The sequence below is a fragment of the Protopterus annectens genome, chromosome 16.part0 (assembly GCF_019279795.1).
Source record: "Protopterus annectens isolate FY-2018-M chromosome 16.part0, PAN1.0, whole genome shotgun sequence".
Taxonomy (NCBI): domain Eukaryota; kingdom Metazoa; phylum Chordata; order Ceratodontiformes; family Protopteridae; genus Protopterus; species Protopterus annectens.
In genome coordinates this window covers 615014759-615038114 of record NC_056750.1, presented here as the reverse complement: position 1 = coordinate 615038114, position 23356 = coordinate 615014759, and the positions used below count along the sequence as shown (strand labels likewise).

At 38.9% G+C, this 23356-nt stretch overlaps 1 protein-coding gene across 1 annotated transcript in view; it reads right to left on the bottom strand.

The window, feature by feature from the left end:
• Window positions 1-5646: 5646 nt before the first annotated feature.
• Window positions 5647-23356, bottom strand: part of NOTCH1 (notch receptor 1) — a 189890-nt gene continuing 172180 nt past the window's right edge. The window contains exons 32-34 of the mRNA XM_044058426.1: window positions 8819-8966; window positions 7786-7883; window positions 5647-7079 (exon numbers count right to left, since the gene is read on the bottom strand). Coding sequence (XP_043914361.1) covers window positions 5661-7079; window positions 7786-7883; window positions 8819-8966 — 1665 coding nt within the window. The 3' untranslated portion in view covers window positions 5647-5660. The remainder of the gene's footprint in view (window positions 7080-7785; window positions 7884-8818; window positions 8967-23356) is intronic.

The following is a 23356-nucleotide window of genomic DNA, read 5'->3' as shown; positions in this document are numbered from 1 at the left end:
AACATGGTCAGGCAGATTTTGTTCCTTTAACCAAGCATGCCTCCTAATGACAGAACCCGTAACAGCGGCCCTGCAGGAGGCCTCCAGAGAATCAAAACCACATTGCAAAGTATGCTTTCCAACTTGTTCAGCTGCATGCAATAAATCCTGCATTTCTTTGTTTTCTGAACATTCAGAATTAGCAATCATTTTCTGTTTAAGCAGTGTCATGATATATTGCTGATATTTAAGCATATGAAACTGGCAATTTAAAGCCCTTACAGCCAAAATAGCAGATGTATAAATCTTTTTTCACCATCTATCCAGTGCCCTAGAATCCCTGTCAGAGGGGGTAGGGTTTTTTGCAGTAGAAGCCTTGACCCCTTTCGGACCCTGTGAAATAGTTTCTGGGTCAGCAGTAGGGTTTTTAAAAAGGAATTTATGAGAGTCAGGGACACTGTAGTATCTGTCCAGCTTAACAGGAGCTGGAGGTAAAGAGTCAGGGGTAAGACTAGACTCCGAGAACACATCATCTACAATGTCTAGCACAGGTGGAATAGCTAGAGGCCTGTGTTGAGGTAGTAAAAGGAAGTCTCTGAGCCTTTTCTTAGATTCTGAAAAATCTTGGCTCTCCCAGTGGAAGTGCTTCCTCATGGTATGCAAGGTTTCCCCAAAAGAGTAGTCCTCGGGAGAAGAAGCTGAAGGAATTGACTCTTCAGCATCAGAATCCTCATGGGGGGGGAAGAGAATATTCCTGATCAGAAGAGGAATCAGATAAATGGAAACCTGATCTGAAGATTCATAGTCTGTCTCTTGCCTAGGCCTCTTATCAGGAGGGGGATGGGAACCCCTGATCAAGGTAATAAGGTCTTCGGCCATTTTGAGCATCTGTTTTTTGGGCATGGAGGCCTGTCCTTGTGGCTGGTGAACTTGTTTCTTTGTCTTTAAAGGTGTTTTAGCCTTTGTCTTGGATGTCGCTTTAATATATAATTGTTTGGGTCTGAATACAGCCTCAGAAGCCGATGCCTGCTCAGCGGCTTCGGACCCATCTGAGGGAATTATCTCAGAGGCTCCAATACCTTGAGTTTCCTGTGGCCTAGCCCGACTCCATGTGGGAGTCGGTAGCGGCTTGCGACTCTAAAGTAGCAGGCGTCAGAGGCTGCGAAAGCACCTAACTGAGGACCGACGAACCGGCGACTTGCTTAGGGGACGCTTCATCGTCGGTTTTGGACCTCGGTTGCCTCTTTTTCTTTTCGTTTTTTGTGAACTCCGGTAGTCGGATGGCTATCAGACGACATTGTATAATTAAATCTTCACCCAAAATAGCTTAATGCAAAATCGTACCAACGCTTAATAGTGTGTTGGTTAAATCTAGCACAAAACCGACAACTAGCAACGTCGTGGTCAGGGCCTGAGCAAGGAATACAATAAGATTGAAAGTCCTTATGAGGTATTTGCTTCCCACAAGAAATACAATTATTAACTTTTTCTGACATCGGTCTGGAGCAAGAAAAAAAGTTTCCCCAACGGGGTACTTAGCTTTTAATGAAGACTCGAATATGAAAATCTCAGGAGTCGGCCGACCGGCACTTGCGAACTGCTTCTGCTTCGGGCACCGCGCGGCAAGAAAGACTAAATAAAATGGCGTCGGCTGCATCTTTTATACCCCTGACGACCTGACGTCAGGGAAGAGGCGACAGCAACCGACGCAGGACCCAAGACTTTGGAATTCAGGCCGACTGAGGGCAACCTGCCAGCAGGATAACCCAAATGTAATGACTGCAACAGTGAAACACGAAGAACATCAGAAGGACCAGAATAAACACTTCAAACAAAACAGATGGCTTTTTTTGTGTAATTTCTGGATCTGTACATTACCACTCAAACTGCCTGAAAGCTATTACCAAGCTGAAAAGCTCAACAATAAGAAAACACATCAGCAAAATCAGCTAAGTAATGAGAAATGTTACAAAATATTTTTCCCAGTGGAAAGGCCTGTTACATGAATGTGCTGCAGATACTTGCCCACTGGTTTAGTGTTGACAAGAATGCAAGGATGCTACATGAAAGGATGCACAATAAAGCAGACGTAGGCTGTACAGGGCAACTCTGCTGGTAACCTCTTTTCTCTTTCATTTCAAAGCAGCAACTGTCAACTGATTTGGGTGTTACAGCAGGACTTGTATGCAAAAGGCATAAGGAGATATGGCATTCAGTATGCAGTACACTGACTTAAGACAGAAACAGCAGAACAAGTACTAAATTATTCTTCCAAAACTTTAAGCCACCAAAATTACCCAAGGAAATTCCCTAGTTCAGTAAAATCCAGATACCCATCAGAGCTATTTATTTTATTAACAAAAGCTTACAAATCAGTTAACAAAAACATTTTTTTTTGCAAATTACAACTTTGCAGGAAGTTAATTATTTGTTACAAGACATCAAAAACATGTTTTCATATACTACAAACTAGAATATATACATATATTATATTTATATATATTTACACATAAAATATAACAACAACCGACACCGGCCAATTAATTCATGCTAGGGATGTCACAATACCACAGTAGAAGGTGTGCAATTTAAAAAAAAAAAAAAATTCACATACAGACACGAAGTAAATAAAGAAAGCATTTATGAAAAGTATCTAGTCTACAAATGCCCATTAAATAAATTTCAGATAAGAAATAGGTGTCTGGAATAGCCGCTGGCAGTCTTGGGGTATCAAGTCTGAGCCACATTAATGTAATGCCAACATCATGAGGTTACTCTGATTAAACTTCTACAAACGAAACTTCTAGAAACAGCAGCAATACAGCAACGCTGAGATTGTGGACCAAACTACATGAAGCAAAGTTAATTACACAACAATTACTCAGAATCCAGCAGGCTGCAGAAAACCTATGAATATGTTCAGGTGTGTGTGTGTGTGTGTGTGTGTGTGTGTGTGTGTGTGTGTGTGTTTCTGTGCAAATTAAAATTCTTTGTTCACAATGACTGCATTTACTTGGTTTAATATGCACATAAATAAAATGGAGGGGCTTCACCCGCTACAACCCAATATCAAGTTTAATACAATTCATAAAACTTTACTCCCATCACTTCTTGTTTATAGATATTGTGACACCTCTAAACGAAACACAATTTAAGACTCAGTCAGATTTCTTAAACAAAATCCACCATATATAACACTTATTTACAAAATCAAAACTTTCTCTGCCACAGGCTCATACATTTCATATCTTTTTTGCTTTACAGGTAAATGCATCATTTGTACTTGATGCATGCCATACTAATCAATTAAACTTTAACAAACGTTAACTTTGTTCAACATATATTTACAACCACTTGAACCTGCAGATCTCCGGTTTATTTTACCCTCATATTTGAGGGGTTTCTCCTTGGTTACTGGCAGTGGAGAAAAATGATCGCCCCAGTTACTAGTGTCTGGTGTTGGTGTTAATATTTAGTCAATGCCTCATCATTAATAAATATGAATTAAGTGAAAATGTCAGCATGGCAGGAAGGGCAGCAGTAAAATGCAATCAAAATAGCTATGGACCAAGTATGATGGATGAAACTGGTATTTCCTGGCACCTCAATGATTTACCACCTCTGCAAAATCTATTAAGGCCACACTGATCCTAAAGGAGCCACATGACCTGAACAGCAACTTCAAGACTAAACTACCTTGGAAGGTAATGTGCTGTGGTTTTTATTACTTTGGGAACAATTTGTTTCCAATGCCATAATTTTTGAATGTCTAGCTCTTTAACATGCTTTTAAGGAGTTACTGGCTCTATGAGGGATACACAACGATGGGGGAAGGTGAGAAAATTCTGTCCAATATGGACTAGTTTTCTGCTTTTGCAGTCTGCTACTGACAACAGGTAATAAATTATTAAATTAAAGCTGGTCTAATCAAAGATGGTTTTGCACTTTGGATTCACTTCTGGAACGCTTGTAATGCAAATTTTAGTGATGGAGCCCTTCTGTGACTCACAACCTATTTACTATGCAGTCTCAAGAGGGTAACTGTACGTGGAATGTAAGGAAACCAGATACCCCTGACAAAGAAAATGAAGACAACCCTATGAATCTGGCTTTATAAAAGTTTGAATGCAAATACTAATTTTAGAAACATGTTCCAGTTAGGATTAACAACTCAAACCACAAAGTGTCTCTGAAAGAAAGTAACGACACTTTATTCATGGATTCTAAAAGTTAGTAGCAGTTTCTAATTGAAAGATTCTGCCTGAGAATGTACGGCATTAGTCTCAACTTGTAGAATAAATTAGACTGTAGGAAAGAGAAGGCTTAAACAAAACAAGCCATGCCAATATGTCCACTCCATTATGTTATATTGGGTTATAAAAAGAATCATCATCACATTCAGCACTGTTGAAAGAGTTCCCAGGTTAAAACCAGCACATGGACAGAAACCACTTAACATGTCGCCTCCAGCTGGGGAAGCTAAAGCAGAAATGTAGGCATTCCTGCAAGTAAGAGATGAGCACTTCTGTAAGAGACCAGAGATCTGACAAGTGCAAAGGGTGTGTTAACATCTACTATAAACATTTATTCAAGTTCTGGTTTACAGTACTGGTAAGCATCTTTCAATGCCAGATGCTGCTAATTAAAAACATGCTGTGCATCCTTTCAGTTTGGCATAGGTAAACATAGCTGGACAGTTAAACATCCAGTGTAAAAAAATCAGTAGCTCATCTGAGTTAGGCAGTTTTCTGGGCAACTTTGCAAAAAAAGTCACCGATTAAGGGACTTTTAACATCACTTAAAAATGGTTTAACTCTTTGTACATGTAGACAGCATCAGTGTTGAACAAAATTTAGCTTATGAACAACCATTTCCACATATCAATATCTAAATCTGATTTTTAAACAGTTAGAAAATCTTACTACTGCCTTGCTTTTCAAAAGTAGTCAGTGTTAACTTTGCTTTATGGGAATGAGATTGTGTATTTACCGTTAAAAAGACAAACGTACATCTACATAATACTGAAACTTTACAAAAAAAAAATCCCAAAGTAATACCCTAAAGGGATCCTTGACATACTCCAGATGATACCTTGAGATAACAAAACAAACAAATGCAGTAGTTTTTAATTCCTTTTTCTCTCACTTGGATTTCCAATTAAAATATTAAGATTAAATGGAAACCAATAAATACCTATGTTTCTTTTTATACAACATGAATCTTCCCCTGTACATAAAATAATCAACATCACAAACTGGGAGGTTACGTAATTTACTACAAACGTATTATCAGCTTATAGAAACGTAACTATAAAACTTCCACATAAAGTCATAAAAGCGGTAATTTCACACAGACAAAAATAAAACATATAAATAAAAGGCAGTGTTTTCAGGTAAAACAAAAGTACATAAATAAATACAAAAACATGAATAACACTTGCTCTTTTCGGTAAAAAAAAAGTTCATATAAAAATCCTTCAGTCAGGCCACAGTGCTTTTGGAGTGCTCCTAAAAGTACATTTACATTAAGTTCCAGGCACACTCTGTAGCAAAGTACTACTTGTTCAGTATATATATATATATATATATATATATATATATATATATATATATATATATATATACACACACACATATATATATATATATATACATATATATATATATATATATATTTTTTTTTTACTTAAACTGTTCAGGAATATGCCCCATCTGTTGTGATGCCATGCTTGTAGGAGGGCTGGAAACACCTTCTGACCAATCAGACATATTAGAATGTGGTGATGAACTTGACCACTGATCAGGTGACTCAGGCGATGGTGTTAAGAAAGGGTGATCTGGCACCTGAAGCTGGTGGTTGGGGGTATTGTCCAAAGGGGAGGGGTAGCTATGTTGAGAGGGAGGAGTCAAAAACTGTGTTGTAGCTATAGGCTGACTAAGGGAAGAAGGTAATGACACTGAAATAATCTGGGTCTCTTGAGGCAAGATGGAGATCTGCTGCATATCCGACTGGTTAAGATCATTGCCGGTAAAACGCTGGCTAAGGTGGCCACCACTGTTTGAACTGGCATTATGCTGCTGCTGCTGTAGCTGTTGTTGAATATTCTGCTGCTGCTGGATCTGCTTATGAAGGTTTTGCTGCTGTAACTGCTGTGCTTGAATGATGTGAGACTGTGTGGTCAGCCGTGTGTTAGGCATGCCCTGGTAGCTCATCATCTGAGACAAAGTTGCGGAGGGCAGTCCATTATGAAGAGAAGGTATAAGGGAATGCTGAAGGGCTTGGCTTTGTGGGTGAGCACCAGATTGCACATTATTTCTTACCGAATTATACTGGTTCTGTACCAGCCCATTTTGCATCCTAGCTAGCCAGTCACACTGTCCATTCATACCAGCAGATCCACCTATGGTGAAACTCATGGCTCCATTGCTCATGACTGAGCCATTGGGGCTAGAGACAGAAAGATGAGACAGACGGGGAGGCACTGACTCAAAAGGCAATCTATTAGCTGCTCCCAAAGACAAGTCTTGCTTTCCAGACAGATTAAGATGGCTTACATTCACATGTGCATCTGGCATACTCTGCATATGGTTAAGAGGCATGGGGGGTGACTGCTGGAATGGGGAGTTCATCAAGGGAGGAGAAGCAACATCAGACATATAGCAGCCATGTGGTGATTCAAGGGAATCCACAGGTGACAGTGAAGAACTATCGAGAAGCCCAGCTTTCCCATCCTGAGACTTTTTTCTTCTTGCCTTGAGATCTTTTGAATCCTTGCTACTGCAATTAAGACCTTTTGTACTTGGTTTTCTTGCCTTCTTTGCCTGTGGTACAGGCTTCAGACCTCCAATATAGCTACTGGGTGAGCACACAGATGGTGACAATGTTGGTCCTCCCATTGGACCATTATGCAGAGCTGGGCTTCCTACTATATTATATTCATCTAGAAGACGCACAATGTCATGGTGCATGCGGTCTTGAGCTATGTCACGTGGGAGTCTATCCATATGGTCAGTAATCTCCCGGTTGGCAAAATGATCTAGAAGAACTTTACAAGTTTCATAACTTCCTTCTCTAGCTGCAAGGAATAAAGGTGTCTCTTCCTGAAAGAAAAAAAAATGTCAGTTAATATTCTGAAAAAATATGCTCTGTAAAAGTAGAATAAAAATATATGCAAGTATCCATATTCTTAAGCAGGAAAAGAAGTTAGCAGATTTAACTTAAGCAAAACAAATGAAACAAATACTACACTCAGGAACCCAGATCTAACAGTGGACAATGTATGGAGCAGAATTTTGGGAATACATCTGGACCACTTCATTTAAAATGCATATGATCCATTTCATTTAAAAACGTGGCAGTTGATCATGGGAATGAAGTCCATAGAAGTGCCATCTGCATACAAATTTTCAAGTACAGCCACAGGACAGGAGTTGCATATGTCTACCTGTACTACGGCCACATTCATATGAACTATCCAATCATTAATTATGTTACATGGATCCTTGCAGAAACAGCTGCATCTCTCTAGCAGCAGCAGGTCTATCTGCATAGTAACCTTCCATGCAAAAAAGATTTTCTTAACCTTTTAGGAGACTTCTGCAGAAAAGTTTGCAGTCTTGCAGCTAAAACAAACACATCTTAAGTATACTTATTATGTTTACATAATGTTTAATGTTTAAGCTGGAAGACTTTGCACATACTCTAAAATACAAAAAAAAAAAAAAAAAAAAAAACGGAATGGACAGATGGAATAAAATACACAAGATAAAAATGCACCACCAAGTCACTAAATTGTTTAATAGTTACCTTGTTGTCCTGCATGTCTTTGTTGGCACCATTTTTTAGTAGAACAATGGCTGCATCAATATTATTCACAGCTGCTGCCCAGTGTAGTGCAGACTTGCCTGGAATAAAGATGGCGACATTTGTTACAGGTTCTATAACATACACAGCAAGGATTTGACTATGATTTTCAAGAAATGTTTCTTTTTCCTAAACCATATCCCTGCCACCTTCATGAAATACATTTCAACATTCCCAGTTTTACAATAGGCTGCATTTGCACCCAAAATGAGATGCTGCCCTGGGTTCAGTGCAACTCCAAGTTAAACCCAGCATGTGTCAGGTGTCATCCTGTACTAATCAGCTTTTTAATCACTCCCCCAATTAAGTAATTGTTTTAAAAAGTTTAACTCTACATGTTTTGGGTGTGCTTCATATGATCTTCTAAGCTACATACCTTATAATCACTTGTCTTACCACTACAACCACCTGCTTTGTCCATCCCCTGGTGGCAAGGGCACAACAGCAGCAGCCTTTTTCCTTTTCAAAATGCTGTTACTTTCTGGAAAATATCTTACAAATGGAACTCACTTCTGCCTCAGACATTCCTAAAAGCATTCTCTTTGTGAAAATAACTGACTGGCAAACTGAATAAAACTTAATGATTAACAGGGAACTTGCTGGCCATTTCCCTGAAATAGTATATAGCTAGTTAGAGGTACCCCGAAATAGTATATAACTAGTTAAAGGTAATGTTTTATATTTATATATTATATTATATTATATCTGTATTTGTTTTTCAGGGTAGAGCATTGCTCTCCATAGACCTTTTTCTGACTCAGCCCGGGAGCAGTGTTTGTTTAGGTGAAGTCAGACAGCTAGGCAATGGAGGCTGTGGTAAGCAAACTCTGCACCTTTAGACCATGGGTAACAGTTTAACACCTTAATCCTCTAAGTCAACTGCCAGACTTGACAAAGCCTCAGACTTTGTATGGTTTATGTTAGTATTTCAAGAGTAACCAGTGTCTGAGACGTTTTTCATAAGTGAACTCCATACCAAAGTCATCCACTGCGTTGACATCTGCGTGGCAATTGATAAGCTCCTCTACCATGCCTTCAACAGCAAGCCGTGCAGCTAAAATCAGTGGAGTTGTCCCATCATGCATTCTTGCATCCAAATCTGTTGCTCTGTTCCTGATCAAAATCTAACAAAGAATAGATAAAAAGGTAAAAAGTAAATGGTATGCTGGGAACTAAATTACTTATTTAAAAGCAGATATAACTCTCCCTTGCATGATACAACATTACTCATCACAAGCCTACCGAGTTGGATGGGCACCATCACCTCTTGCTAAAGCATCTTGTCCTCTTTTTGAGCAAACTACCTTCCACAACATTTTCTCTACACTCAGAGATTATCATACACTGGTCATCTGAAAGTGCCCATGAAATATTATACCACTACACCAAAATTCTATCACTGTAAGGCTCACAATGCTTACTCAAGATTCATCTAGTTGTGAAAATACACATTTTGCTAGCAGTCATCTTACACAACCAAATACTACTTTGCTGTCAACGTTATCCAAAAACAAGCCATCAGTCAGATAGCACAATGTCATTCCACTCCAGCAGCACAGAGTCGAGGGCAGACTGTAATCTTCCTCCTGTCAGCCACAAGCAGTAGCATGTACTATTCAAACACTGTCACTATTTCTGCACCATTCGATTTTCAACCTACTTTTACTACATTATCCTACACCCCAAAGGCATCAATAACATTTTTAGCCTGACCTTTCCCCTTGCATTAAACTATGTTGTTGGATATAATTCCTAAGAAGAATTATACAAAAAAACAGAGTACTTGCTACCCAAGAGTCTAATAACTGAGATTTCTCTTTTTTCCAATCTGATAAGGAAGAAAAATGCAAAGCCAGTAGGAATGCTGGCTATTTTCCACCATCTAAAAGGCAAAACCACCGCATGAGTTAATTCAGAATACAAGATTATCAGAATCAAAGACAGCTTCCTTGCACCTGTGGTGGCCCTTTTAACATAGGTCCATTTTTGAATCTCAATGGTCACGTTTTCTCCACAACTCCTTTTCAACCTCTCAACAGCATTCTGAATACCATCAGTGATCATCTGTCACAGCTCGCACGTAGATATAAGCTGCACTACTATTCTACAGGGATAGAGCATTGGCACCCAGGTACGCTGTAGCTGCTGGCTGCATACTATTCTATGGGGATACAGCACTGGCACCTCAGTACGCTGTCATTATCAGCTACACTACAATTCTACAGGGATAAAGCATCAGCACCTCAGTATGTTATACTACTATTCTATAGGGATCAGCATCTCAGCATGTTGTAGCTACCAGTTGAACTACTATTATATGTGAATACAGCAAAGGCACTTCAGTATGTTGTAGCATCAGCTGCACTAATATTCTATGGGGATACAGCATCGACACCTCAGTTACTGTAGTTATCAGTTGCACTACTATGCTATGGGGCTACAGAATCAGCACCTCACTATGTTGTCGTTATCAGCTACACTACTATTCTACAGGAATATAGCATCAGCATCTCACTATGTTGTAGTTATCAGCTACTCTACTACTTTACAGGAATAGAGCATCAGCATCTCAGTATGTTGTAATTATCAGCTACATGACCACTCTACAGGAATACAGCAACTGCATCACACTATGTTGTCGTTAACAGCTATACTACTAATCTACAGGAATACAGCATCGGCATCACACTATGTTGTCGTTATCAGCTACATGATTACTCTGCAGGAACACAGCATCAGCACCTCACTATGTTGTCATCAGCTACACGACTACTCTATCAGCTGCACTACTATGCTATGGGAATACAGAATCAGCACCTCACTGTTATCGTTATCAGCTACACTACTACTCGACAGAAATATAGCATCAGCACCTCACTATGCTGTCATTATCAGCTACACTACTACTCGAGAAATATAGCATCAGCACCTCACTATGTTGTCATTATCAGCTACACGACTACTCTACAGGAATACAGCATCAGCATCTCACTATGTTGTAGTTATCAGCTACACTACTACTTTACAGAAACACAGCATTGGCATTGCACTATGTTGTAGTTATCAGCTACATTACTACTCTACAGGAATACAGCATCATCATCTCACTATGTTGCACATTCTTTGATGTCAGGAAGATCATAAATAAGGGTGTCGATTCCACCCCCATACCAACTGCTTTGCTTCATGTTTCAATAATGATTGTACAGGGCTGCACTTGGGGGTGGGGGAAGATAAAGGGTGCAGCCACAATGAGGTGGTATCTTACAGATTACAAATTCAATATCCCATCTAGCTAAATTGGTGGTAGCTTAAGTGGATATTAAAGGTTCCAGTGCATTTATTGGACAGAGGAGGTCTACCAGTCTTGGGCTTCTCTGTAACCAAGTCACAGGCATAGTGTGACTATCCTATTCAATGGCAGATGAGTAAGTAAGTAAGTACATAAACTCATTCAGAAAAACCTTAACTGTTTACTGCGAAACCAAGGAAAGGTTACTGAAAGGCATGCCATCAAGGCAGAGCAATGCACCTTAATGGAAAAGTAATAAAAGACTGACAGAACTGAATGAGAAGAGAGAGGGGTACTGCAGTACACTGGGGAGCAGAACATAAGGAACTATACTGTCAGCTTTACAGAGAAAAAAGAAAATCCAACCTCATGCTGGGACTCAGATACCATAGAGGAACCAAAACATTTGCCTTCAGGTTACAAGACACTCAGATGGAGAGTTATCGATGCAAAAAACAGCTATCTGGCTTAGTCAGAATGTCCTTCCTAAGAAGGATGATTGCAAATTGAAAGGCATTCTGATAAAAAGGAAAACTAAGGTTGCCTTGGCCAATGAGGAGCAACAGATGCTCTTTTCCTGAGTGTCCAGTGCAACACAAGCCATGAACTTAGTAATTAGTAATATATTACTCAGTAAGGGTGAAGGATTTACTTTCCAGTTGTGGAACTAGGTTCATGGCTTGTACTGTACTGGATGCTTGTATGGTAAAAATCAACCTCATGGTGGTTTCTTAGCAGAAAGGAAAAACTGCTCTTGGGGGAAACTCAGCACCTAACTTTCAAGAGTTTCCTTGCTGGTCCAGGGGCAATGATAACCACACTGAATGTGGGGGTTCCTGCGTTCAATCCCCAGACAGGAGTAACAGTTTTCCTTTCCTTGAGTTATGCTTTTCCTGAGTTCAACAGAAACATTTGTGCCAACGAGGGCCTTGATTTCTTGGCCAAAATTCTGGGTGCCAAACATTTTGGCCCTAAGGCACAGATTCCCACTCATGTGGCGTTTAACTACTGGAATTGGCAGTTGTGCAAACTTCAAATTTGGAGTGACCACCAGAGCTCCTGGAAAGAGTACTGGGAGGAAAGAAATGGATAGTAATCACTGAATTACTCTACCTTGTGATGCCCACAATGTACAAATATAGAATTAGCCTCCACTGGCCATAACTTCTGGGGGGATAAAGTACAGCCTGATGTAGTAGACTGCATAATTAGGACTAAGTTGTATTATCCTTTTTCTCAAGATTTTCTGAAAAGGGGCCTCACCCCTGGACAGGGAGATGAATACCTTTGGAATAGTTTTAGTTGTATGCATCAACAAAAACTCTTATGTCATAACCAGTTTATAGAACACATCTTTTAACGATACGAAATATTAAACCGTTCAATAAATCTGAAATCCTGCTTACCTCAGCAACCTTTGGAATAGGGAGGACTCGCTAGAGGGATAGAGGTGGGATGAAGAAGGGGAATTTTCAGGTTGAAAAGGCAAGGAGTGATTTAGCAACTATTTTGTCAGATGAAGAAGGGGTATTCCAGTATAACTTCTGAACCACAAGATATGCCCCTACTGCGGGGAAATACACAGCCCCTGCCATATTGTCTGGTCCTTATCAGATGACATCCAAATGATGTCTGACAAATAATAACTTCTTTGTATAGAAATGACAATTTTGCCTCCCTCCCAGTAATAAACTTGTCTGTAGAAATATTAAATATCTTACTTTTCCTTTTTAAACCTAACTCTAAGTTTGCTGTTGTGAGAACAAAAAGAAACGCATGCATACAAAGGAATACATTGTCCGAAGAAGGCTATCCTTCCTGCCAAACAATCATTGCAACAGTAACCAAAGCCATGAATGGAGAAGTACACAGCGTGATCCATTAACACAAAGGAGAAAAACAGAACAGAACACAATCTAGCAACGTTATTACCAACATGCTCAACCACAGAAACACGCACATTACTATTATTATGGTGATCAAGTATACACATTAAATGTTCTAGAGGTCTTAACAACCAAATCTCTAAACAAATGCAGCTTTTGATATACTAATCATAAACCTTAGCATCTTTACCAGAAGCAGCCAGATCTGAAACTCTTACCAATCTTTAACTGAAGCAAAATCTATTCGAAACAGACTAGAAGAAAGACTCAGACCATTGCATACATTATTGAGACACATTACAAAACCCCATCTAAACCTCCAATGTCAGACAATCACATTTTGTTTAGCTAATCTCGCTCTTAAAATGTCTATATTTTCATGGACCTATGAGTGGACTAAGACACAGATCTATTTTAATAGCGCTGTCAAATTAAACATTTGCCTTTACTTAGAGATAAAACACCACTTAAAGTGTTTGATACTACCTGTGAAAAATCCTAAGTTCTACGTCCTCTGTAAAATACAGTGTCATCCTCAACAACTCTCCACCAAACTTTAAGCTCAATATCCTGCTTTCAATCAACAGCTGAATAACTTGGAGAAGTACTTCCTGACATATCAAACCTCTGACAATCAAAAATCAAACTGAAAAGGTCTAATCTGGCTATAAAAGGCAACAAAATGATTACTGCTCATGCCACAGACTGGCAAAGCCCCGGCAATGACTAAGGGAACACAGATCTGATTAGAAGATGGAGGAGACAGAAAGCTGACAGAGGCTCACACAGCATTGGGGAGGGATCGATAAGTTACACTACAGGGCCAACAGAAATTAACTGGATTGCAGCAGTTCACAATGTACAAGACAAAGTATGGCAAAGGAATGTGAGCCCACCAATGAAAGACAATGCTATAACGCTGCACATGTGCACTGGGTAAGCACTGCTCTAAAGAGATATAAATACCTCACAATCGAAGAAGGAACCCAAAAGAGCAAAAAATGAGTATAAAAGTCAACGGGCACAAAGGTTCCAAACACAGCAATCCTTTATTGAGAGTAAACAAACAAGGTAAGCACTTTCACGGATCTCCGCTTAATCAGACCATCACATATTACATATAACCACTGACAAACTATTTAAATGTTAAACAACCAATCAAAGAGGAGTACGAAAGAAAAAAATAAAATAAAAAACACCTTCAAATATGCACTAAAGAGTACAACAATTTACTACAACATTGCACACCTGGATACAATGAATAATGATAAATAATAAAAATAAAAATAAAATAATATATATATGTTGAACAATAAAAACCTAGACTGTAAATTAAATATCAAAGGTCAGAGATATGCTAAAATATGCACTGTGAGATTGAAACATGGATATAACAACATATAAAAATGATTAAAAATCAATGATGTTTAAGGGCTATGGGTTTTAAGAAGGGTTTAAGAGAAAACCTTACTATTAAGACCTGGGGGATTGGTTGTTTAATATTTAAATAGTTTGTCAGTGGTTGTACATAATATATGATGGTCTGATGAAGCGGAGAAAGATCTGTGAAAGCGCTTACCTTGTTTGTTTACTCTCAATAAAGGATTGCTGTGTTTGGAACCTTTGTGCCCGTTTGACTTTTATACTCATTTTTTGCTCCTTTGGGTTCCTTCATCAATTGTAAGGTATTTTTATCTCTTTGGACTTTTTGTTTTCTTATAATCGAGCATGGCAGAAGGTAATGTTGATATGTGTGAGACTGAGTCATTGTCCATGAACTCTACATCAAATAGACTTGGCTATAATCGCTTCAGCTTACTCCTAGAAGCTCAATGTAATCCCTTACTGAATGGGACAGTTATTTTACAGCCGGACAGTAAATTATGTGACTGTAATTTTTCTGAAGCATTTAGTAAAGATTATTGATCTCTGGAGAATGCTCTCTACAAGTATAAGCATCTGCGTTGGAAGTACTTCCATTTAGAAGCTTCACTAAATCTGAAAATAGCCCCAAGAGGACTTAGGGTCCTAACTATGCCTACTTATGGTTCAACGTACCCAGAACTACTTAGATGTTGGCAAATGCTTAACCTGGAATGTAGCGCGAGGTATATGCAACTGCTGATTGAATTTTTAGACTCGAAGAGTTGGAGTTGCATAAACAAATTGAAATATTGCAGAGCAATATTTATGACACCTACCCAAGCAGATGAAATTGGTGACAAAATGGATATTTTATTTGACAACATTTCTGCTTATGACAGGAGACTCTCAGCCGTAAAGGCTAGAAAAATACAGAGAGATAAATTTGATTTTGAAAATGGGAATGTTTTCTCTTGGTCTAGGAAGAGATCATTGACTAATCCGGCCTTGCAACGTTCAACAGGAAGTGGGCGGTTTCCTGAGATTGCCCGTCCTGCTGGATCAGTACGTACATACTCGCAGCAAACATTACAAACTCCTGTTGTTGCACTGAGCACATCAAGTTCAGCGTTTGAGCTGGACAGTATTACTTCTAATAATGGCCAAGATATCTCTGCAAGTAATAATTTGTTTGCCGTCGCTAACAGCGATGTAGCTGTTAGGCAAAAATTAAATGTATCGCCACTTAAAAGTCCACCAAAGGCTGGAAAAGACTTGGTTGTACCCAGTACTTCGGAGACATTTTTTTTATTGAAGGATCCCCTACCAATATAAGGCAGATCCAGGATTCGTTATACCAATCCCAGGATTCGATGTCTACACAGCGAGGAAGATGCAACGAGAACTGGAAAGAGAATGAAGCAGGTTTAGTGTATAACATTTCCTCAACTGAATTAACTGAAATGCAATTGTCTGTTTTAAATAGAGGATTAACATTTGTTCCTGCTCAAAAAGCTGTCTTGACTGACGTTTTACAAGATCTAAAGATGTTTGGCAGGACTCTCACTCTTAAGACTATGTTTAATAATACTGTAAGTAATGATTGTATTTTTAAAAAACCTAATACGTTCGTTCCTCCAATTAATCCCACTATGGAGTTATTTGTAGAAATATGTGATAAGCAGTTGAGGCAAAAGTTTACTGAAAAATGAAATGATTGCTTTGTTAATATGTCCTATACAGAAAGATAGGCTCTGTTGGAACTGAAAAATATTAACAGCATTGAGATAAAACCAGCTAACGAAGGGGAGGTATTGTTGTGCTTGATAAGAATACCTATGTATCTAGCATGTTGGAATTATTAGAAGACACCTCTTTTATCACAGGTTACACTTACGGGAATTATAGAAAAGGTACAGTTTCTGACTTTTGACCTTTTAATAACTGGATTAATATCGGAGTCCTAGTTTGAATATTTTAAAGTTGACAATCCTGTGATACCTGTACTTTATGGTCTCTCTAAGGTGCATAAACATTTACACAATCCCCCGATGAGACCTATCGTATTGAGTAGAGGTTGGCTAACCGAACCAATGTCCATTTTTGTAGAGAAGAATTTACATGCTGTTTTAGACAAGTGTGATACTGCTGTATTGAAAGACACGAAGGAGTTTCTTTTTCAGCTCAGTAATCATTTGGATGTTATTTCAGGACCATGTTATTTTGTCATCACCTTAGATATTCTCTCTCTATTTACAGTAATTCCCAATGATTGGGGGATTGACAACGTTAGGCAGATATTACATGCTCATAATATCCCTGCTGATAAAATTAGACTTCTTTGCACTCTCCTTGAAATTATCCTTGAGAACAATGCATTTGTCTTTAAGGATATTTTTTACATACAAAAGGTTGCTGTGGCTATGGGCACAGCCTGTGCCAATAGCTACGCCAATTTATCCTTGGTTAATTGGGAAACTCAGTATGTTCTGTCCAATGATAGTTACGGCACCTCAATTGCATAGTACACGCATTTTGTAGAGGATATTTTTCTGCTCTGGCAGGGTATTGAAGATAAATATAAATATAAATATAAATATAAAGATATATAAATAAAGAAATTCACACATGAAATCAACTCTGAATCAATCACTTATTTGGATGTAAAGTTAACTTTAAATAAGGATGATGGGTTGTTGAAATCCAACATACACAGAAAACCCACCTTTTCAAATTCTTATTTGCAATTTAGTAGCTGGCACCCTGACCATCAGAAGAAAGCTATTATTAAAGGACAGATGGTCAGGGCAGCCAGAATGGTCAGTAATGATGGGGATTTTCAGGATGAATTGTCTTTTATAGTGACACTATTTATTAATAGAGGTTATCCTATCGAATTATCTTCTGATGTATTTGAGGAAGTGAAGCGTAAAAGATCATTAGGCATATACAAGGCCATTTTGAATACGGAAGGTTTAACAAACGATGAAATTGAAATAATGAGAAATGATAAACAAAATCAAGTTAAAACCAAATTGTTATATATTATTACTTACAATGACAATATCCATCAAATACAAAACATATTAAACAATAATTGGGAGACATTCAAATTAAACAATGACATGGCCCAATTATTTACAGGTAGGATTCAATACGTGTACAGGAAGGATGCATCCTTAAAAAACATATTTGAATATAGTGATAGAAATATTTTTACAAATAGGCCCAAAGGAAATTACAAATGTGGTAGATGTTCGACATGTCAACATATAATGACCACTGGGGACAAGATTACAATAAATGGGACACACATTAGTATTTTTGGACATTATAACTGCTATACAACTAATGTGGTTTATTTGGCTTTGTGTCAAAATTGTAAAGCATTTTACGTGGGCAAGACCAGCAGACACTTCAGGGACAGAATAAAAGAGCACCTGTTGGACATTAAACATCTTAAGCCCACTAATGCATTGGCAAGGCATAAAATAGATAATAGGGATCACGAATTTAAATTTTGTGTAATTAACCATGTCATGAAAGACATACAAGGAAGAATAATTGATGTAGATTTGGATGTGAGTGAACTAAAATGGCAAATATGTTTAATTGCCTATAACTTACCTGGATTAAATGAATGTTGTAGCATTAAGCCCCTTTTAAAACTCAAAAACATTAAGGGGCGTTGACCTATGTACTGTACAATGATGTATATTTTTATTTTTATTTTTATACTAGTTTTTATATAATTTATACAACTACATAATTTTAATTTTTATACATGGTTATCACATATTTCATTAATTATATCATAGGTTACATACAAGTTTTTACACAAGTTTTTTATATAAGTGTTATATACAGGTTATTTATAATTATATAATATTTATTTATTATTCAATATTTATTATTAAATATTTATTACGTATTTATTACATATTTCATATATATACACATGTACATTCACTGTCATTTACTGTCGATCATCAGTTTTAATTTCATTCTTTATTTTTATTTTTATTACAAATGAAATTTACAATTTATTAATTTACATCAAATTGTATTTATTATAACCTTACCCAGGTCCATATATAATATTACTCATTATTCATACACACTGGGACATTTTATATTAATTTTATTTATATATATATTTGACATTTTATTTATATATATATTTGACATTCATTACATACACATATAGTATTAATAAGTATATACAATTGGGTTTACATTGCTATTAAATTTAGTTTAGAGTAATCTACTTAGTAACACGATTATAATCACATTTCACTAGCGTTTCAGAAATGTGTTATTTTTAAAGGAAAGACCCTTTAAAAGGGATAATTGTTTTAACTGTTTTATTGATTAATTGGTTTCACTGTGGATACTTAAGTGGCAAGATGATGGAGTGTATTATTCTGAAGAAGTCTACGGACGAAACCTAGGTAGATCGTGCTGTTTGTTTTTGGAGCTGTTTACGGCGGTTCCCCTGTTTGTTTATTTCAACAATAAATCGTGGAACATTTGGAGGACTTTTGATTTTATTTTTTGTTTGAGACCAATTTCTACTCAACTCAATTCAGGATTACTAGGTTGGTTTGGCTGTTAGCATTTCCCAGGAAGACTGGAACTCGCATCCAGTACACTCGGTTTGGAGTATATAATTTTGGTTCCTAGTAGGGTATTGAAGAATCTTTACTGGAATTTTTATAGTACATGAATGGTGTAAATGGATTTCTTAAATTTACCCATAAATACTCTTCCACGTTGATTTTTTAGATGTTGAAATCACTAGAGATGCTCTACACACTGTGTCCACTAGTGTATACAGGAAAAGTGTTAGAAGGAATAATATTTTACATAACAACAGTATGCATCCCAATCATACCAAGCTTAATGAGCTTCGCGGACAAATTTTTCGTATGATGCGTCTATATAGTGAAGATGCCAAGTTAACATTAACTCTCGCTTCATTAAAAGAAGAATTTGTATGCAGAGGCTATAAAAGTGATGTTATTGACGTTCAAATATCTGAAGCTTGGAAGGAGAGGAGGGGAGGATGCAAACCTTATTTTGATAATACTTTGGTTCGCACTCCTCCACAGATTTTATATGGTTCTGATAAGCAGATATGTACTAATACGATTATTGATACAAAGGTTAGAATGCCTCTTACTTTTGCAAGTAACATTGGTATGGTATGTGACACTATCAGTAATAAAGTACAGTTTTGTACCTACCATAAATGTAGATGTTCGAGTGTACACCCTGCTGCAGTCATCACACTTGGGTTATCCTGTCGTCAGGCGGTCCCGCAGTCGGCTGGAATTCCAAAGTCTTGGTCCAGGGTCGGTTGCTGTCGCTTCTTCCCTGACGTCAGTGCGCCAGGGGTATATATAATGTAACCGACGCCGTTTTCTTCAGTTTTTCTTGCCCCAGATGTCAGGTGCCCCCAAAAAAGGTGGTCAGTAATTAGTACCAAATTGAGTAAACTTGTACAAACACAAAATCCCTTCAGCTATAAGAAAATACATCAGGAAGGTATTGAAGAGATTTAGCCAGTAGGTTAGAGGGGATGGAGGGAGGGTAACCTGGACTGCAGCAGGGTGTACACTTGAACATCTACATTTATGGTAGGTACAAAACTGTACTATGTTCATCGTGTTACCCTGCTGCAGTCATCACACTTGGGTAGAATCCTAAAGCTAAGCATGGGTGGAGGTATCACAGAGGGTTAGAGAAGGCTAGGAGGCCCTGCAGAACTGCAGTGGCGAAGCCCACCCTGGTCTTAGAGTAAAGCGGTAAGTGATAGTGTTTGGTAAAGGTGTGTACTGAACTCCAAGTTCCAGCTTCCAAAATCTCCTTGGTTGGAACCCCCCCTGAGAAAGGCTGTAGAAGTAGCTGTTGCCCTGGTAGAGTGGGGTCTAATGGTAGCAGGAACTGGTTTTCCATGATGGGTATAGAAAAAACGTATGCAATGACCTATCCATTTGGAAATGGTTTGCTTTGATATAGCCTTCCCTTGAGAAGCTGTAGCACAGGATACAAAGAGCTGGTCAGATTTTCTGAAAGCCTTAGTTTTGTCCAAGTAGTAACGAAGTTGCCTGTGAATGTCCAAGGAATGCAGGAGTCTCTCACCTTTGTTCTGTGGATTTGGGAAGAAGGTGGGTAAGTGGATGGTTTGATTTAAAGCCACACTGGAAACCACCTTAAACATAAATGAAGGATTAGTTCGTAGAGACACTCTGTCTTGATGAAAAATGAGGAAAGGTTCCACTGCCATTAGTGCCTGTAGCTCTGAGACTCTCCTAGCTGAAGTTATTGCTAGGAGCAGGGCAGTCTTCCATGATAGGAACTGAAGATCTGCAGAGAAAGCTGGTTCAAAGGGAGGTAGTGTTAGTTTTTCCAGAACAAAATTGAGGTCCCATGTTGGAGTAGGTGCTCTCCTGGGTGGTCTAATGTTTTTTGCCCCTCTGAGGAACTGCCTTAGAAGTGGATGTGAAAATAAGGGTGGATCCGTGTTGTAGTGGGCCGAAATAGCTGAAGCATGGATTTTAATGGAGGAGAAAGAAAGTCCTTTGTGCAACATCTCAGTTAAATACTGTAGATTGTGAGGCATGTGAGGCTGAATTGTGTCTTGGCCTTTAGATTGGTTCCAGGCACAAAACCTTTTCCATTTGTCCGAATAAACCTTCCTGGTGCTTGGCCTCCTAGCTTCCAGAATAACATCCATAACTGCTTGGGAAAGAGGAGCTGGCTGGATGCTTAGTTGATTTGCCATGCAGCCAGATTTAAGGTTTTGAGCTGGCTGTGAAGAATCTGACAGTTATGTTGTGTGAGTAAATGGGGAATTTGAGGTAATATCCATGGTGGGCCGTGGGCCATATTCCTCAAAAGTGGATACCAGTGCTGGCGTGGCCAGTCTGGGGGTATGAGAATCAGTCGTGGTCTCTCCTTTTTTACTTTCAGAAGTACCTTTGGGAGGAGAGGCAATGGAGGGAAGGCATATACTGTCAGGTTTTTCCAACTGAAAGAGAGTGCATCCACTTTCCACGCTTGATGGTGAAGTGTCCTTGTACAAAATTTTGTTAGTTGATAGTTTTGAGGGCTGGCAAACAGGTCTATGACTGGAAGGCCCCATTTTTGAGTTATCATTGTAAATACTTGTGGCTCTAGTCTCCACTCATGGGGATCCATGATGTTTCTGCTGAGGTCGTCTGCCAATGTATTCTTCTGTCCTGGCAGGAACTTGAGCTTGTAACTGAACTTGGTAAGCCAGAGCTGTGTTCCATAAGGTCATTGCTTGCCTGCAGAGAGGGTAGGAGTGAGTACCCCCTTGTTTGTTTATGTACCGCATTACTGTGGTGTTGTCCATCTTTATTGCCAGTTGTCCTAGATGTAATAGATCCTTGAAGGCGGTCAGAGCTTTCTGTACAGCTAGCATCTCTTTCTGATTGATGTGCAGATTCCTTTGATCTGCAGTCCATACGCCTTGAACGCACTGTCCAGCCATGTGAGCCCCCCGGGCGTAATCTGATGCATCTGTTGTGATAGTTTGCCTGGCTGGGGGCAAGGTGAAAGGCTGACCCCTGTTGAGGTGACATGCCTGTGACCACCATAGAAACTCCTGTTGTAGGCAGGGAATGAGAGATATCATTGTGTCCAAGCTGTGGCTGTGTTGAGACCATATGCTTTTTAGGTACCACTGTAATTTCCTCATATGCAGCTTTGCAAATGGTATTATTAGTAGTATGCAAGACGCCATGAAGCCCAAGGCCTGCAGAATTTTTCTTGCAGTTAATTGAGCTTTTGTTGCCATTGTTTTGAAATATTGAGTCAGTTGTAGTTGTTTGTCTGGCGTCAGATAAGCCTTCTGGGCCATTGTATTCAAGCTGGCACCCAGGAATGTCATATTTTGTGAGGGTACCAATTTTGACTTATTTTCGTTTACTGTGTACCCCAGGCAATTTAGTAGATGTTTTACAAAAGCCAGATGATGTAATAGAATGTCCTTGCTTTCTGCTTGGATGAGGCAGTCGTCCAGTTATGGGTATATTTGAATTCCTCTTTGTCTGCAGTATGCAATTACTGGTGCCAGGCATTTTGTGAAGACTCTGGGCGCAGTAGATAAGCCAAAGGGCAGTGCAGAGAATTGGTAATGGGTTGAACCTGCAATGAAACGGAGGTATCTTCTGCAACTTTGTCTGATAGGGACATGCAGGTATGCCTCCTTGAGGTCCAACGTTACTAGCCATGCTTCCTTGCCCAAAATGGGAAGAAGCTGCTGTAGTGTTAGCATCTTGAATTTGGGTACTTGTAAGTAAGTGTTTAGAATTGAAAGGTCCAGAATTGGTCTCCAGGCATTGTCCTTTCTGAGCACTAGAAAGAGTCTTGAGTAAAAACCTTGACCTTGCTCTCGAGTAGGTACCAGTTGAATGTCTCTCATGTCCATGAGAGCTGTAATTTGTTTTTGTGCCTCTGCCCATTGATTTTGTGGCAGGTTTGGCATGCCTCTTTTCATTGGCAAGGTGTGAAAATGGAATCTGTATCCTCGTAAAATTATGTCTAGGACCCATTTGTCCTTTGTGACAATGTGCCAGTTGTCTGAAAAAAGTGCGAGTTTTCTTCCCAAGGAAGCTGCCAAGAGAGTGTTGCTTGGCCAGATGAGGTGCAAGTCATTGAGTTTGCCTTCTGGTAGATTGGGACGGGTCTTCTCCTCCCTTCTGCGTTGTAGTGCCCCATTGGCGAGGTTTGTACTGGGCTTGTGGTTGTCCTCTGCCCCTTGGGCGTCTGTATTTACCCCTCTGTGGTCTGTCTGTAGCTGGAAAGGACCAATTTTTTGTTGGTCAGTTTCTGCTGAAGCGAGGGGGCTGTACCTGTAGGAAATCTTTGACTGTCTGCATAGATTTTGCCTTATCCTCCATTTTCTTTAAGACTTCTTCTGCTTTAACTCCAAAAAGAACATCCT